Genomic DNA, 16147 nt, shown 5'->3' with positions numbered 1-16147 from the left:
GCCCCGCCCCCCTGCCGGGCCCCGCCCCGCCCCCCCTGCCGGGCCCCGCCCCCTCCCCGCCGCCTCGGGCGGAGATGGCGCCGGGCGAGGTCCCCCCGCCCGCTCCGGGGTCGCCGCAGGGCAGCGCAGCGGCCGAGACGGTGTCCGTCAGGAAGCGGCGCGTTTCGGCCCAGAGGAAGGTGGGTGGCGGGAGGAAGCAGCCGCCGTCCTCCGGTGCCGGTGAAAGATGCGGCCTTTCCCCGGGCCGGGCTCTCCGCGAAGCCGCGGCGGCCCTCGGGTCGGGTCGGGTCCGGTCCGGCCGCCTGTGAGGTGTGCGGGATGCGGGGTGGGGGGTGCGGGGATCCCAGGCGGCAGTGCTGGTAACGGGCGGCGGTTTGCGGTGCCTTTCAGGCCTTTTCCCTCTTCGTCAAAGCCAAGGAGGTTCCGGCCGCAGCCCCCGGCCCCGGCGGCGCGGGGTGCGTGCGGTGGCGGTGCTGCCGGCAATCCTTCCAGGAGCTGGCCGGCATCCACAAGCATGTGGCTCTGCAGCACGGAGCGGACATCTGGCGGCAGCTCGGGACGACCGACACCGGGCTGCAGGAAGAGCAGCTTGCGAAGCAGGCAGCGGATGAAAAGAGCCCCGCGGCTCCGGAGGGCAAAGGCGGTGAGCCCCACGATGGGCAGGCTGGCGGCACTCCCGAGATCTCCGGTACCCTTCCAGACACGAGCCAGCTCAGCTATGAGGACCTGACAAGGTAAGGAAATCCTTCAGTGGACCGGGCTGGCTGGGAGTGGGATGCCGTTTATGCTTTATGTTCTTTTTACCGAATTCAATCAGGCGACACTTCCATAGGTGCTTCCATAGAAAGAGGTGTTTGTGATGTCCCTTTAGATCTCCAGATGCTTTGGAGATCTTCCCGAGATACTACTTTAGATCCACAGGTTTAGGTACCCTCCAGGAGTCAATTTATTTGAATGCCTTTCACTTATACAAAACATGCAGGTTACTGCTGTGCTGACAAAGAAGTTGGTTTTTTTCATCGTTTTTTTTTTTTTCTTTTCTATGTTAAAGGTGGGAATTTGTGAGGATTGAGCATCTAAGGTGTCATCCCATATTTCTAAGCAGGCCTCTACTGGATGGTACTCAACAGCTTAGGTCTGTAAGTGAGAAAGGACCACAACAGAGAGGAGAACAGTAGGATATGCACTGCTCAGGTCTCCTTTCTCTGCTTGTTTGAGTATCTTAAGGGCTTGTTGGTTATTAAGAAGTAGATTTATGAATATGTTTCTAAATGTGAGAGCTTGGCTTGTGCTGTTCAGAATCCGGGCACTCACTGAAAAATCTGGCCTGTTAAATTTAGATAGCTCAAGCAGTTGAATTTTCAGTGTGCAAGTCTGTCAAACTAGGCATTTAATGGGACACTTGTGTGCACATAAAACAGCAGCGCTTTTGTCCTGTGTGTTGAGAGAAACTTGAGCAGAGCACATTAAGCCACTGGCAGAGATATCACAGCAGCACAAATGAGTTCATTTTGTAACCGGTATCCATAACAAACAACGTGGGAGCTTTCTCCAGCTGACATTCTTCTAAAACAAATAAAACCTATCAGTGCTAATCCTGCCAAAGTTTGTTACTCTTTCATTCCATATCTGCCAGAGGAAAATTGTCTGCTTTTTCAGTGGTTGCTGCTGATAGTATATCTTTGTTCTTTTAACCCTAACATCTACTATTTGTTCATCTTTTCCGTGCTGTGAACAGCAAAAAGGGAGAAGTGCTTCTGTATTACTGTTACTGTGAGGTGAAGGATCCAGGGAAACTCTGTGATTGGCAAAAGGCTCTGTGCCAGCATCTGCATCTCACTGGCAAGGTACGGTGTTAAGCAATGGTTGTATTCTTAACAAAAAATACCATCTTTTGCTTAGTGCACAAAGCACTGTGGAGAGCAAAATTGTACCACAAGGTGCTAATTTGTTATGATCGCCTTCAGGCAGGCACTCAGACTGCTATAAAGTAGTGCTCAGACTCTGCTATAAAGTATCATTTTAAAAGCAAATAAAGGGCTAATGCTACAAAGAAAATAATACAGATAATCTTGTATCCCTTTGGATTCTGGGAGCTGGGAGCTGTGCAGCATTGATGGAGCCTTTGATCTACAAGGCAGTCTGTGCAGACCCTGTGCTTGCAAGGGCTGCCCCATTTCCATTGTTTGAACTAATACAGATTGGTTTTTTACTGGAAAACAAGTCCTCTCATTGCTCCTACTGTCAAACAGAAAGGATATTCAAATGAGACCTTCCTGGTACACTTTTAGATGCAAGGGCATGCTAGTGGCACAGTCATGGGTATTTACAGGGAGCTGCATGCAGGCATCTCTGTTAGAATTACCAGGCTAGTTTGTCCTGCATCTGCAGGATACCTGCAGCATAACACAGCTTGAAGGCCAAGCTGGAGGTGCAGTCTATCCAGCACGGGTCTGGGCTTTCTCCAGTTAACTGTAAAGTGTGAATAACTCCTTGGTGTGCAATGGTCTCCAGTCAGAGTGACTGCACCTAGCTGTGTGTGATCCATTCTAGTGTAAGGAAAAGGTGAGAGCAACTGAAACCCTACCCCATAGGATAGCAGTGCTCATTCTGCACAGAGCTGTTCTTTTAGTTCCTGGCAGATTATACCAAGGAGGCTCATTCAGCTGTCTTGGGCTATAGGCAAAGGTGAATTCCATCGTCATAAATCTGAGGTTCCTAGGCTGTCTGTGGTGAGAAGGATTTTTCAAGAGGGCATCTCAGAGCAGATTGCCTTTATCTTTGACTTGTCTTTCTAAGTAGCTTTTTCTTTGCCAGTGGTAACAGTCTTTCCTGTTTTACACAGAGAAGCGTAGGTCTGGAGTGAAATGTCCTGGAATGTTCACTTCTTTTGTTGTTCAGCTGTCATGTCTGGTGGTTGGAATTTTCTCAATATTTTTTTGTCATCTCCAAACTGGGTGCAGCATTAGCCTTCTCACCCAGTTGTTTTTCTCCTTGCCTCTTATTTCCCACCCCCCCCTCCTCCCCCCTCCACTTCAGAGTTTTTGTTCATCTGTCAGTGCTGGAGATACAATGACTCACTGAGATTGGATATTACTTGCAATATTATGCATATTCATGTCTTTCTTCTATCTGTGTGAGTTATTGGGCACAATCTCATTCTTCTTCCTGAGACAGACTTCTGGTGGGAATTTTAGTGGTCACTGCAGGATTCCCCTGTTAACCTGAGAGCATTTCTCTTTATTGCACAAATTTTTCCACCTGTCTTGGTGTCATTCTTTTGAAGTAGCTTGAAAATGATTACTGGGGTTTTATTACTGTTTTATTTACCATCTTCTTTTTGTTCAGCTTCAGTATAACTGGTTTTTAGTTCCTTCCTCCATTATCTCATTTCTGAATGTACTTCTGTGTCTGCCCTTTGTTACCCAGTTGTATTTTGCTGATTTCACAATGCACTGTTAGTAAGCCTTAGCCCCAGCTTCTCCTCTTGCCTTTTAGGTACGAGTTGCTTCAGAAGGGATTAATGGGACAGTCGGTGGAAGCAAAGTAGCTACCAATCTCTACATTGAAACTATGCTTTCACAGCCTCTCTTCAAAGATATTTTGTGTCGAGAGGATTTCAAGGTAAGAAAAAAATTCTGCATAGATGCAGGACATTTAATTTTTGAGAAACGAGCATATGGTTTCTTGCTAGTTAGTATTTCTGCTGTAGCAGTTCTGCTCTCATAGCACTCATCTAAGCCAAGGGTTCCTAGCCTTTGTTTAGATTTCTCTGCCAGTTTTCACCAGCAATAGCAGTTGTTATGAGCAGTGATAGCAGCTCCCATGACCTTTGACTGCTGTGGGTACAGTCAGAAAGCACCCCCCCCATGTGAGAAATGAGGGGTGGGGTCTTCAGTACATATTTACTCCAACTTGCCTGCCAAATCCAAGGCATCAGAATGTACACTTGCCCAAGCAAAGTATTCCCACACTCCCCTCTACACCTGGCTTTGAGATCTTTGGCTAGAAGCCTACTGGTACATGCAGGCTTTGGTGTATAAACGGGTGCACTGCCAGTTCCATGAATTGTATGCCTTTTAGATAAAACACAGATTCAAGGGGTTTCTCCCTATTCCAGTTAGTACCTGACTGGAGGGAGAGTGAGGTGGTATCTTCTGCTTGAGCATATGTGCAGATTGCTCTCTTCAGATGGTCAGGGCAGCTGTGGCTGCCACCATGTGGCATTCTATTAGGCTTTTGCTGCCCCAGCACTGTAGGTAGTGGTTTCTCTGTGAGGAAGGAAAGCTGCTGCTTTGATAGCATTTTTCTTTTCCATACCATTTTATTTGCAGAATGTACTGTATTTTTCCCCATAAGTAACTAGGTCAAAGGAGTTACTGAAAATCCTGAAACTCAAGTCCCACAGAGAGCTGTGGTGCTGATTCATTCTTAGCTTTTTAACTGACTGGCATGCTTGGCTGAAGAGTAAATGTGACCTGTTAGTTATAGGGATGTGGAGATGCAAAAGCAGAACAGGGGTGGATTTTTCCTTTGACCTTGGCAAAACCTTCAACCCTGCATGATCTCTCTGGGCTTGAGGATTCATGTACATGAGGGTAATTTCTGTGTCATGTCCCTTCATATGCTGTATACCCAATTAAGTGGGGGTTTCATGTCACCATGCCAAGACATGAGCATAGAGGAGTGAAAATAGAACTTGGAGCTATGTAAATATTCATGGGTCACTTAGTCACTGCAGACTGATTTCTGTGATATCTGGGACAGTGTTGCACAGCACTGCATTTCTGGTTGAGAGTTTATGTGCTTGATTGTACCCAAGTCATGCTTGTGGCTCAGCCCTGCAGAAATTCTCTCCCTGTTGCCTGCAGTGGGAGTGCCCACCAAAAAGTGCTTGCCGAGGCTTCCAGAGAGGAAATCCTGCACTTGAATTTGAGGGAGCAGGGGGTATCAGACTCCACTGCTAACAAATCTTCATCCTGGCTGCCCTCCCCTATGTCTCTTTCATGCCTGTGTTCCATGGTAGTTCCCATGGCATGTGCCTAGCTGTGCTTTATCAGCTGTTAGAAGCACTGAAGAGAACAGCAGGGCCCAGGTGTGTCAACCTGATCCATTACTGGGGGAGGTTATTTACTTTTCCTGTCAGGATCAGCATCCTCAGCCAGTAGGAGACTTGACTTTCTCATGAGAGGTGCTGGTGACATTGTTTCTGACTAAAATCTTCTTCCTACTCCTGGATGACTCCATCTCTCATGCCAGATGGTTCCTGTCTCACCTGTAGATTGGTCACTGGGCCTTAGAGCCCTGCATGCCACGTGGTGGGAGGGCTCTGCTGGCTAAACCTCAGGATTCAGAGTGTGGATCTCAGGCAGGGGAGGCATTTCTTTCCTTCAGCCACTGAGACGCTGTCATGTTCTAGTGAGTGGTAGAAATGAAAGAGTGGGTCATTTTAATATTGACACCTGGCAAATTTTGGTGGATTGTTTTTGTGTTTAATTTCTTAGAGCAGTGCAGGAGGAGCACACTGTTTCCCAGACCTTCGAGTTGGAGTATTCAAAGAAATTGTACCTATGGGCATTGATCCAAAGATAGTGTCATATAAAGAAACTGGTAAGTTGATTTGAGGAAAAGCAAAACTTCTCATCCAGGTGAGAAGTGAAAAATAAAGTACCTTTATCAAAAGCATTTCATCAACATAGTGGTCAGGACACAGAAGTAGATACCAAAATGTATTTCTTGCTGGAAGTCAAAAGTTACTGCTGAAAGGAATTTTCTGGTTCAGGGATTTTTTTTCTTCTTCAGTCAGGGAGTAAGTCATTGGACACCTGCTTAGGGCAGATGTAAGGTGAACGTATGATGAGTAGGAAAGACATAGTCATATTTATCTGAAATGTTCTATACACACTTAAGACTGCTCTGAAAAGATGCTACTCACTGTGCATCTACTATGAGGATACTTATGTAGGTGGGAGGCAGGAGCACTGCAGTTGCAATTAACAGCAGCTTTGGTCTTGTATTTCCATCAAGAGGTTTTGCTGGTGATAAACTTCTACAGCATCTTCTCACCATTTTGGTTTGGGGTTTTTTTCCCATTTTTAGGACTCTGTGGGATGAATGTTTGAATATTTCTTTCCTGTTTCCTCCTCTTTTACAGCATTTTCTGGAGATGGTTCCCATTACCCTGGCAGATTGCTTGTAGGGTTATTATTGAAAAAACTGGGGGGTGGGGCTGGATTTTTGTTTTTCAGTAGGTTGGGAGTCCCAAGTCTTGAGCAACCTGAAATCTGAGAAACTTCATGTAAATTGAAATTGTAGTGAGAGTAATACAGGTGTATAGAAATTTTCCATTTTCATCAACAGAGCTTCATTGAAAAAAAGAGAAACATTTCTGTATGCTTCTGCACCTCCAAATGTACTGAAAGACAAGTGAAGGGAAGGGAAATATTTTTCACTCTCTTTCACAAATGCAAGAGTTACCAGGAGGACTTAACAAAGATCATAGAGACAGTCACCTGTCTGCTGCTGGTTCAGTCATGTCATACAATGCTCTGTTTTGCCAATAGGAAGCCAAACATGGATAAACTCAGCTGCTTGAGCTGAGATGAAAAGTCTGAACCATCACAGAAAATTTTTGTTTGGAAATCTGAGGGTAATCTGGATCAGTGAGATCATACCTTATATTGTTTTGTAATTCTGTTTCTTACTTCTTTATCTTAAACTTTCTCTTTTGTTTTGCTTTGTTTTTTAAAGGAATCCATTTATCCCCTCAGGAATTTCATAGAGAAGTAGAACAGTATTTGTCTCAGGCCAGTCAAGGACAAGGTGACACCATCTTGCTGGACTGTAGAAACTTCTATGAAAGTAAAATAGTAAGTGTTGTTTGCCTGCTTTTTGCAGTGTGCTTCAGGTACTGTGGGGAAGCATTTCACATTGTGAGGGTGTAACTTTACTGGAAGAAGAGATTCCATATTCCAGACTGACTGTAATACATACAGAGTTCAGTTTAGTAATGAATATTAGCCACAAGCAGCAGAGGACCAGCTTAGCTACTCAGCATGGAGTCTTCCCTGCTAAATGTATATACAACTTGGGGCATGAATAAGACAAAGTTGTCCATACAACATTAGCAGTGAATACCACGTAGTTTGAAGTAAAAGGAGCATAACTAGTAAGGATGTTTTCCAGCATTTTTGTACAGTCCTGTGTGTCAAAAGAATGGGGCATCCTGCTGTGATACCAACTAGCCTTCCTGTGCTCTTGTGGCTTGTCCTTTCTCTTGACAGTTCTGTTCCCCTTAGCCCCTTCTATTTGAATGAGGAGATATGCTGTGTCCAGAATCCTCTTACAGATTTTAACAGGTATTTTGATGCATAAATGCAGCTGAGGCTGCAGTGAGTTGAGTGTTGTGGCCCAAAGGTTTGTTACTTCCTCTAGTTTTAGGCAGAGACCTTACCACGTATGACTGCTTGTAACCAGCCGCTTGTAACCTGTGGTTATTTCAGGGACATTTCCAAGGCTGTCTAGCGCCAGATATCAGGAAGTTCAGCTATTTTCCCAGCTATGTAGATGAAAACCTGGAGCTTTTTAAAGATAAACGTGTCCTGATGTACTGCACAGGAGGGATTCGTTGTGAAAGAGGCTCCGCTTACCTTCGTAGCAAGGTGAGATGTGTGAGGGCAGAAGTGTTGGGGTTTTGGGACTGCTTTCAGAGCAGCTGTTTTTTTGTATGCTGGTAAGCTCTTACTGAGCCCAAACTGCTCAGTGAGGAGGTGGGAACATAAAGTGTCTGACACACATTTGCCTCATGCTGTCTCAACAGTGTGGAAAGTTTAATGCAGCTCAGGAAGATCTGCATGGACTAGTGCCACAATAGTGATTACTCTGTAAAAATAATAATTCTTTTGCTGACAAGAGGTATTTGTAAATCTCCCCTGCCCATTGTAGCAGTGTTTTATGAGGGCTTGAGAGCATTCTGCAGTGCTTACACAAGCTCTGTCTAGGTTATGCTCTGCATAGCTTGAGCATCTCAGAGCAGTGGAAATCAGACAGTCAGTGCTTTCCCAGTGTTGTGGAATTCAGGCAGACTGCACTGTTTTTATTGTGCTTTCCATTCCACTGCTCTCCTGGATCCTTCCCCCAGGCTGCAAGGGAACAGCACAAATGTATGTTCTCCAGAAATTTAAGCCTCAATTTTTTTTTTCCCTGCTGCACTAGTGTGAACCCTGAGAAATTCTACTCTTGCCAGCACCTCACTACATAAAAACAGAGCAGCAGTGGCTCACAGAAGCCCAGAAGCATTTGATCTGTGATGCTGCGAATCTATCTCAGCTGAGGAGGTGACCAGCTTTTTTTTTTTTTTTTTTTTTAGCTACAACTTTGAATACAGACTTCAGTTCAGGTTAACAAGGCAGCATCGTGGAGCTGCTCACGAACCCTTCGCGGTGGCACTGCCTCGGGTTGTGAGGGCAGGCGGTGCCATCTAGTGGTCACTGAGAACTCGCTGCTTGCCACCGGCCCCTGGCATTTACATTTGCTTTAGGAACTCTGGTACACCAGCGCTGCTGCTGTCTCCTTCAGCTTTTCTGCTAACCTCCTTTCAACAGGCAGTGTGCAGAGAGGTTTACCAGCTAAAGGGTGGAATTCACAAGTACCTGGAAGATTTTCCAGATGGATTCTACAGGGGGAAGCTGTTTGTATTTGATGATCGTTACGCCATTTGTTCCAATGAAGATGTCATCTCAGGTAGGACCAGATAATGTAAGTGCAGAAAGATGAGAAGCTATTGCAATCATCTCCATGGAGTTGTGCAGGTCAGGGGCAGCCAAACTGGTCTGTGCAGTTCTTCCTTATACTGGCTTTGATCTTTTAGTGGCCTCATTTTTCATGATGATTATCAAATATATGGCTTTAACAGATAAAACACATAAAAGAGAACTGAGAGAAAAGGAGGTCACTAAACAGAGTTCCTTAGAACTGGAGCAGTAAAAGGAAGCATCCCCTGCATAGCTGCTGTTATGAGCCATCTGCAGCTATGGAGGTGTATGTCAAGCACTACTTGTTGCCCACAGTGCTGATCAGACTATGGTAGGAGAAGTGACAAAGTTTAAACATGTTTTCCTGTTGTCCAGCTGTTCTCTGCTCCAGTAATTTCAGAGAACATCAGCACAAACTGTCAGGCACTAGGAGAGTAGTAGCACAAAGCTCTACAGCACTGTGATATTTTCATGCTTAAGAATTTTCTGTAGTCTGTACAATTTCAGTGACCTCTAGCTGAAGTTAAGAATGTTGCCTGAGGTCACACTTGAGATACTGCAAATGAAATACCATTTTTCTTTTCAGTTGCAAGGTATGAAGAAATGGAATTTGGCTATAGCCTTTTTTAGGAAGCAGTGCTGGTTTTCCTCTGAGTGAAGGCGTGGTTTTTCCTCTGAGCGTAACCTCCTGTTTGAGTGTAACCTCCTATTCCTCCTCTGCAATTGTCATTTATATCTTGAAGGCTTGGTGTAGAAACAGAATACACTCTGGGTGCATCATAGCCATCTGTACTGTACACCTAGGGGAGGTGTTGGGGTAGGCACCTTCTTGATGGAACAGCTAAACTGAGCTTTAGCTTTTGGGTTAAGGGTTAAAATCTGCCTGAGGTTGTAGGAGGACTCTACCAGGACTGCAAATGACACCCCCTCTGCACAAACCATTGCCTTTAGGTTGAAGGAAGTCCCATGGCACCCTATTTCCTAGCAGGCAATATTCCTGCATACTGGTTTAATTACCACCTGCATATCTTTCTTCTTCTCTTGGCAGCAAGAATCTTTAAATATGTCTAGTTGGAACTAGAGGAAGCACTTGTGAGCACGTTTTCCTGAGACACAGCTTTCCTAAGTTTTTTTACATCAAAATCAGAAGTTTAAAAATCTGCTAGGTTCTAGAAGATCAAGCTAAAGCAAGAATTAAAAACCTGGAAGATGATAGATAGTCATGAGAGACTGCAGCCCCCTGATGCCACAGAGAACCCTCTGCAAGGGGGACAGATGGCGCTATGTGGTTGTTAACTTCTTTTTTTCCTCCGCCCTCCAGCATGCAGATACTGTGGGACACTGTGGGACCAGTATAAACTTTGTTCCAGCCAGCACTGCCGGCAGCTTGTCCTGACATGTCCAAATTGTTGCAACAAAGGTCTTACAGCTTGCTGTCCTGTTTGCCAAGAGAAAGAGCTCCGAGTGACTTCAGGGGCTTCAGGAGAGTCAGTGAAGGAGGAATGTGAATGTACAAGGCAACGGCAAAGGGTACCCATTGAGCATGTCTCACAAAGGACACTGAACACAGGAAAAGATTAAACTGTTTCAGTAGTTAGTCTGACACATGCTAATGAGAAGGGCTTCTATAACCAGATCACTGTCTGTTACTCAGTTAGGTTTGGAAATAATGAAAATGAGTTGTCTTTGAGAGTCTTGTTCATATGCTGCCTTTAAGCCTAGAGTATGTCCTGAAAACTATCCATTACTTGATTGCAAATTGCCAGAGTGCCCAACCCACCACCAGCACTACAGGATTCCTCTTCTTGGGTACAGTCTTGTAGCGTGGCCTCAACCATGGGGATTTTGGTGCATAGTATATGCAAAGGGACACAGCTGCTCACATTTCAAAACACATTTCATAAGAACATAATATCAATTCCGTTATTTTACTCCTGCATGGAGATGGATCTGTCTGACCTCTCTACTGGTCATGCATTTGCTTTAATATTTAGTGCTAGTGTGTGAAAACAGCAGATCTATCAATTGGTGTGGGTACATGACCTGATTATAGTGGAGAGTATTTTCAAAGTAAATGCCATCTGCCTGCACCTCTTGCTTTATACCAGTGAGAAGCAAGGGGCAGTAGCCTAAGTCACTGACATGACACCTGTGCAAAACTGCCTGTAAAACAGCATCAGGCCCCCTCTTCCAGCTGGAGCAAAGGTCCACAGGTAGACACTGTCTGCCCACACTGTTGTGTGTGGTCTATTGGATGAACAGCAAAAGTCATTCTCATTCCAGTGCACTGTCTCCTCAGGAGCTGCTGTTTCCCTCAACTTGTCAGCACATGAAATATCCAATGCTCTGCTCTGCTTGCACTGGCAAAATCAACAGCTTGAAACATGTTGAAACCGAGACACCCAGAGAGGGTAGCACAGAGACTGTAAAAAACCCCAGCATTATGGCACTGGAAGTGATGCTAACATGTGCTTAACTGTCATGTCAGCAGCAGCTATAATGACTTTGCAAGATCCAAGTTAAATAACTCAAGATTTGGGGAATATTTGCAATTTGTAAACATGGGCTGAGTTTCTCAAAAGTTCAAATATTTATACAGTTTCCAGCTTCTATTAGTGGGGAAATATATTTGAATTTGAAGGGATTCATAGTCTATGAACTCAAAATACTCCTCAGTGTACTGCTTTGTGTGCTTGATGCTGTAGAATGTACAGAAGGGTTTTATTAATAGTGTAGAAGTTGTGTCTTTACTCAAGAATGTCTTTGAAACTTACTGTCATTCTTGGTACTAAATAGTAATTAGTTATTAGGAAATCAGTAACACTGGGTTGTTGGCATTTTTTGCTGACAGCTGCTTTTAAAAGCAAGATAACAGTTCACTCAGGATTCTGCAATTGCATTGCAGTTAAGGCCATGTTATTTTCATATAGATTGAAGCTTTCTTCCTCAATGCTATGAAATCAGCAAAGCCTCATTGTTGGCTTTACTAGCAACATGGGCATTGGTTCCATTAAAGCCATGGCAAGCATTTCTTCTTGCAGTAATTCTGCCCTGAAATGAACAGTTCAGGAACTGTCTTTACGAATGTTCCTTTCGTGAAGCAAAACTTTGAAACTTATTACTGTCTCCTTTGGGGATCTTTCTAGGATGGTATTTAACAGTGCATCTGTGTAAATGGATTGGAATGAAACTAAAGAATTCCCAGGGTTAGAATGCTTCAGCTCAAGTCTGAGTAGTACCAATGGTCCCCTGGCATCTTGCTTCCCAAGATTTGCTGGCCAGTTAACCTCTGTGCTTTTGAGGTCTGGAGTATTTTCTTGAAAAACCTACAAGCTCTATGTTCAGTCCTGATCTGAAGCACTGATGGGAGTGTCCCAACTTGCATATTATACTGTCTTTTCTCTATCTGTTAGTCTAAAAAGAATGTAATTTTATAATTCAGCCTATCAGCATGTCTGGAACATGCTAATGTATTTGGAAGGCTGTTTCTGTATCACTGATCGGTACAGAATGGCAACAACTATATTTTACATTGTAAACTTCTGGAACTCCTGCGTTGATAAATAACCTCTTGTGCTTCCATTGTAATTTTTAAAATACTGCACAAATATACCTTACCTGTTATGTTGGAGGGGCTTAATGCTGCAGAGGTAAATGATGAAACCTAGCTAGCTGTCTGCAACATAGTAGAGCTGGCTGCAAAGTACAATTCTGAGGACTCCTGCCAGCTGGAATTTCTACCTCAAAGGCAGAGGGGAACTATGGAGCCTCTTCTGGTCCTTGCTGCACTAGGGTGAGGGAGGAGAAGTGTCTGAGATGTACACTGTAAAGGAGGCCTGTAAAGCCAGGTTCCCTCTGCTGCAGAGAGGGGAAAAGCAGCTAAGAGACATCCTTAACCTCCCTCTTCCAAGTCAGCTCAATGACAGCTTCTGCATCCTGGCTTCTGGGTGAGTTCCATCAGATGAATACAGATAAGGACTTAACATGTGAAATGCTGTATGGTGGGATCCAAGCACCTCTGTGGTAATGCCTGGGAGAAGGCACAGTAGTTCCAGAAGTGGTGAGTGTTAAGCAGGACTGGTGACTGCTGCTGGGACAAACTGATCTATTTGCTCCTAAATGCCACTATTTTGTGGCTCCCATTGCTGCACAGCTTGATGTTGTTCACCACAAAGCTTGTGATGAGCTGCCTGCACAACTCTCAGCACCGTCTGTCTCTCCTGCACAGCTCTCAGCTCTCTCCAGAATCTTTCAGCAAAGTGGTTCTAGAGGGATCAGCTGAGGGACTAGGAGTGATCCTGCCAGCTTCATACATGCTGAGGCTGCATGGTAAATATACATGTTACTACAGTGAAACACAGGACAAGGTTTGTTTGGGGTTGGGTTTTGGTGGTTTGTGGTTTTTTTTTCTTTTTAAGGGGTATTTTATTCCTTCAGGCAAAAATGCTGTTGAAGTATCCATGGTAGTCCTCTGCAGGTGCATCTCTTTGCATGTCTTAAGTTTCTTAGTTCTATCTGGATTTCCCAGGATAGGATACTAGGATACCTAGTGTACTCAAAACAGATGGGCTTCACCTAACTAACAAGGGGAAAACGACTCTAGCGTATAAGTTGGAGAGGCTGATAAGGAGGGCTTTAAACTAGGTTTGAAGGGGGATGGGGTTGAAACTGGGCTCTCCAGAAAGGAGCCTAAGGGTGGTCTACCCAAGGTGCGAGACAAACCAGCAGCCCAGCTAAAGTGCATGTACACTAATGCACATGGCATGGGCAACAAACAAGAGGAGCTGGAAGCCATCGTGCATCAGGAAAGCTATGATGTAGTCGCTATCACGGAAACGTGGTGGGATGACTCCCATGACTGGAGTGCTACCATGGATGGCTATAGGCTCTTCAGAAGGGACAGGCAGGGTAGGAGAGGCGGAGGGGTAGCCCTATATGTTAGGGAGTCTCTTGACAGTGTAGAAATTGAAGTCTGTAATAATAAGGTGGAGTGCCTCTGGATCAGAATCAAGGCGAAGGTCAACAAGGCTGATATCATGATGGGAGTCTGTTACAGACCACCCAATCAAGATGATGAGGACGATGAATTATTCTACAGGCAGCTGGCGGATGTCTCCAAATCATCATCCCTTGTTCTTTTGGGCAACTTTAATCTACCAGACATCTGCTGGGAACTCCACACCACAGAGAGGAAGCAGTCTAGGAGATTCCTGGAGTGTATAGAGGATAATTTCCTGCTCCAGCTAGTAAATGAGCCCACCAGGGATGGAGCCCCGCTTGACCTTCTTTTCATAAACAGAGAGGAGCTGGTGGGAGATGTGGTGGTCGGTGGACGCCTGGGACTTAGTGACCATGAAATAATAAAGTTTTCAATATTCAGGGATACAAGGAGGGTCGTCAATAAGACCTCTACGCTGGACTTCCGGAGGGCAGATTTTGGCCTATTCAGAAGACTTGTTCAGAGTATACCCTGGGAAACAGACCCTGAAATCAGAGGGGTCCAGGAGGGATGGTCGTACTTCAAGGAGCAAATTCTGAAAGCACAGGAGCAGGCTGTCCCAGTGTGCTGAAAGGCGAGCCGGCGGGGAAGATGACGGGTCTGGCTTAGACTCTGAAAGAAATTAAGGTTAAGAGGAGGGCCTACCAATTATGGAAAAAAGGGCTAACTACTGAGGAGGAATTAAGGAATACTGTTAAGTCATATCGAAAGAAAATCAGAGAGACAAAGGCACAATGTGAACGGAATCTCACCACCTCTGTGAAGGATAACAATAAGTCCTTCTACAGATACATCACCAGCAAAAGAAGGGGCAAGGAAAACATCCATCCTTTACTGGACACGGGTGGGAATACAGTTGTCAAAGATGAAGAAAAGGCTGAGGTATTTAACACCTTCTTTACCTCAGTTTTCAGCAGAAAGACAGGTTACCCTGAAGACTGATGGCTTCTGGAGCTTATAGAAAGTGACATGAATCCAAACAGCCCCCCTGTAATCCTGAAGGACACAGTCAGTGACCTACTGAGATGCTTGGATCCCCACAGGTCTATGGGACCAGATGGGATCCACCCAAGGGTAATGAAGGAGCTGGCAGAAGAGCTCGCCAAGCCTCTCTCTATCATCTACCAATAGTCCTGGCTCACTGGGGACATCCCAGATGATTGGAAGTTGGCGAATGTCACGCCAATCCACAAAAAGGGCCGGAAAGAGGACCCAGGAAACTACAGGCCCATCAGCCTGACCTCAGTGCCTGGCAGGGTCATGGAACAGATCATCCTCAGTGCAATCACACAGCACCTACAGGATAGGCAGGGGATCAGACACAGCCAGCACAGGTTTAGGAAGGGCAGGTCCTGTCTGACCAACCTGATCTCCTTTTATGATCAGGTGACCCGACTGGTGGATGAGGGGAAGGCTGTGGATGTGGTCTACCTGGACTTCAGCAAGGCCTTTGACACCGTCCCCCATAGCATTCTCCTGAAAAAGCTCTCAGCCCGTGGCTTGGACAGGAGCACCCTGTGCTGGGTTAGGAACTGGCTGGAGGGCCGGGCCCAGAGAGTGGTGCTGAACGGGGCTGCATCCAGTTGGCAGCCGGTCACTAGTGGTGTCCCCCAGGGATCAGTGTTGGGCCCGGTTCTGTTCAATATCTTCATTGATGATTTAGATGAGGGGATTGAGTCCATCATCAGCAAATTCGCAGACGACACTAAGCTGGAGGGGATTGTGGATCAGCTGGAAGGCAGGAGGGCTCTGCAGAGGGACCTGGACAGACTGGATAGTTGGGCTGATTCCAATGGGATGAGGTTCAACACAGCCAAGTGCCGGGTCCTGCACTTTGGCCACAACAACCCCATGGGGAGCTCCAGGCTGGGGACAGAGTGGCTGAGAGCAGCCAGGCAGAAAGGGACCTGGGAGTCTGGATTGACAGGAAGCTGAACATGAGCCAGCAGTGTGCCCAGGTGGCCAAGAAAGCCAATGACATCCTGGTCTGTATCCGGAACAGTGTGGCCAACAGGTCCAAGGAAGTGATTCTGCCCCTGTACTCAGCGCTGGTGAGGCCACACCTCGAGTACTGTGTCCAGTTCTGAGCCCCTCAGTTCAGGAAGGATATCGAGGTCCTGGAGCAGGTCCAAAGGAGGGCAACCAGGCTGGTGAAGGGACTCGAGCACAGACCCTATGAGGAGAGGCTGAGGGAGCTGGGGCTGTTCAGCCTAAAGAAGAGGCGGCTCAGGGGAGACCTCATCGCTCTCTACAACTCCCTGAAAGGAGGTTGTAGCCAGGTGGACGTTGGTCTCTTTTGCCAGGCGACTTTCAACAAGACAAGAGGGCACGGTCTTAAGTTGTGCCAGGGGAAGTTTAGGTTGGATATTAGAAAGAATTTCTTTACGGAGAGGGT

The 16147-nt window shown here is 45.9% G+C and overlaps 1 protein-coding gene across 1 annotated transcript; it reads left to right on the top strand.

The window, feature by feature from the left end:
* The first annotated feature begins 53 nt into the window (after window positions 1-53).
* On the top strand, window positions 54-11770 carry TSTD2 (thiosulfate sulfurtransferase like domain containing 2). Its single transcript, XM_030466798.1, has 9 exons — window positions 54-179; window positions 391-734; window positions 1739-1847; window positions 3499-3624; window positions 5505-5610; window positions 6751-6869; window positions 7503-7661; window positions 8604-8742; window positions 10075-11770. The coding sequence occupies exons 1-9, from the start codon at window positions 75-77 to the stop codon at window positions 10332-10334; spliced, it is 1467 nt and encodes a 488-aa protein (XP_030322658.1). The 5' UTR covers window positions 54-74; the 3' UTR covers window positions 10335-11770.
* The last annotated feature ends 4377 nt before the right edge of the window (window positions 11771-16147 follow it).

This window comes from Calypte anna, chromosome Z (assembly GCF_003957555.1).
Source record: "Calypte anna isolate BGI_N300 chromosome Z, bCalAnn1_v1.p, whole genome shotgun sequence".
Taxonomy (NCBI): domain Eukaryota; kingdom Metazoa; phylum Chordata; class Aves; order Apodiformes; family Trochilidae; genus Calypte; species Calypte anna.
The sequence above is the reverse complement of the archived record's forward strand: the minus strand, read 5'-3'. Positions and strand labels throughout refer to the sequence as shown.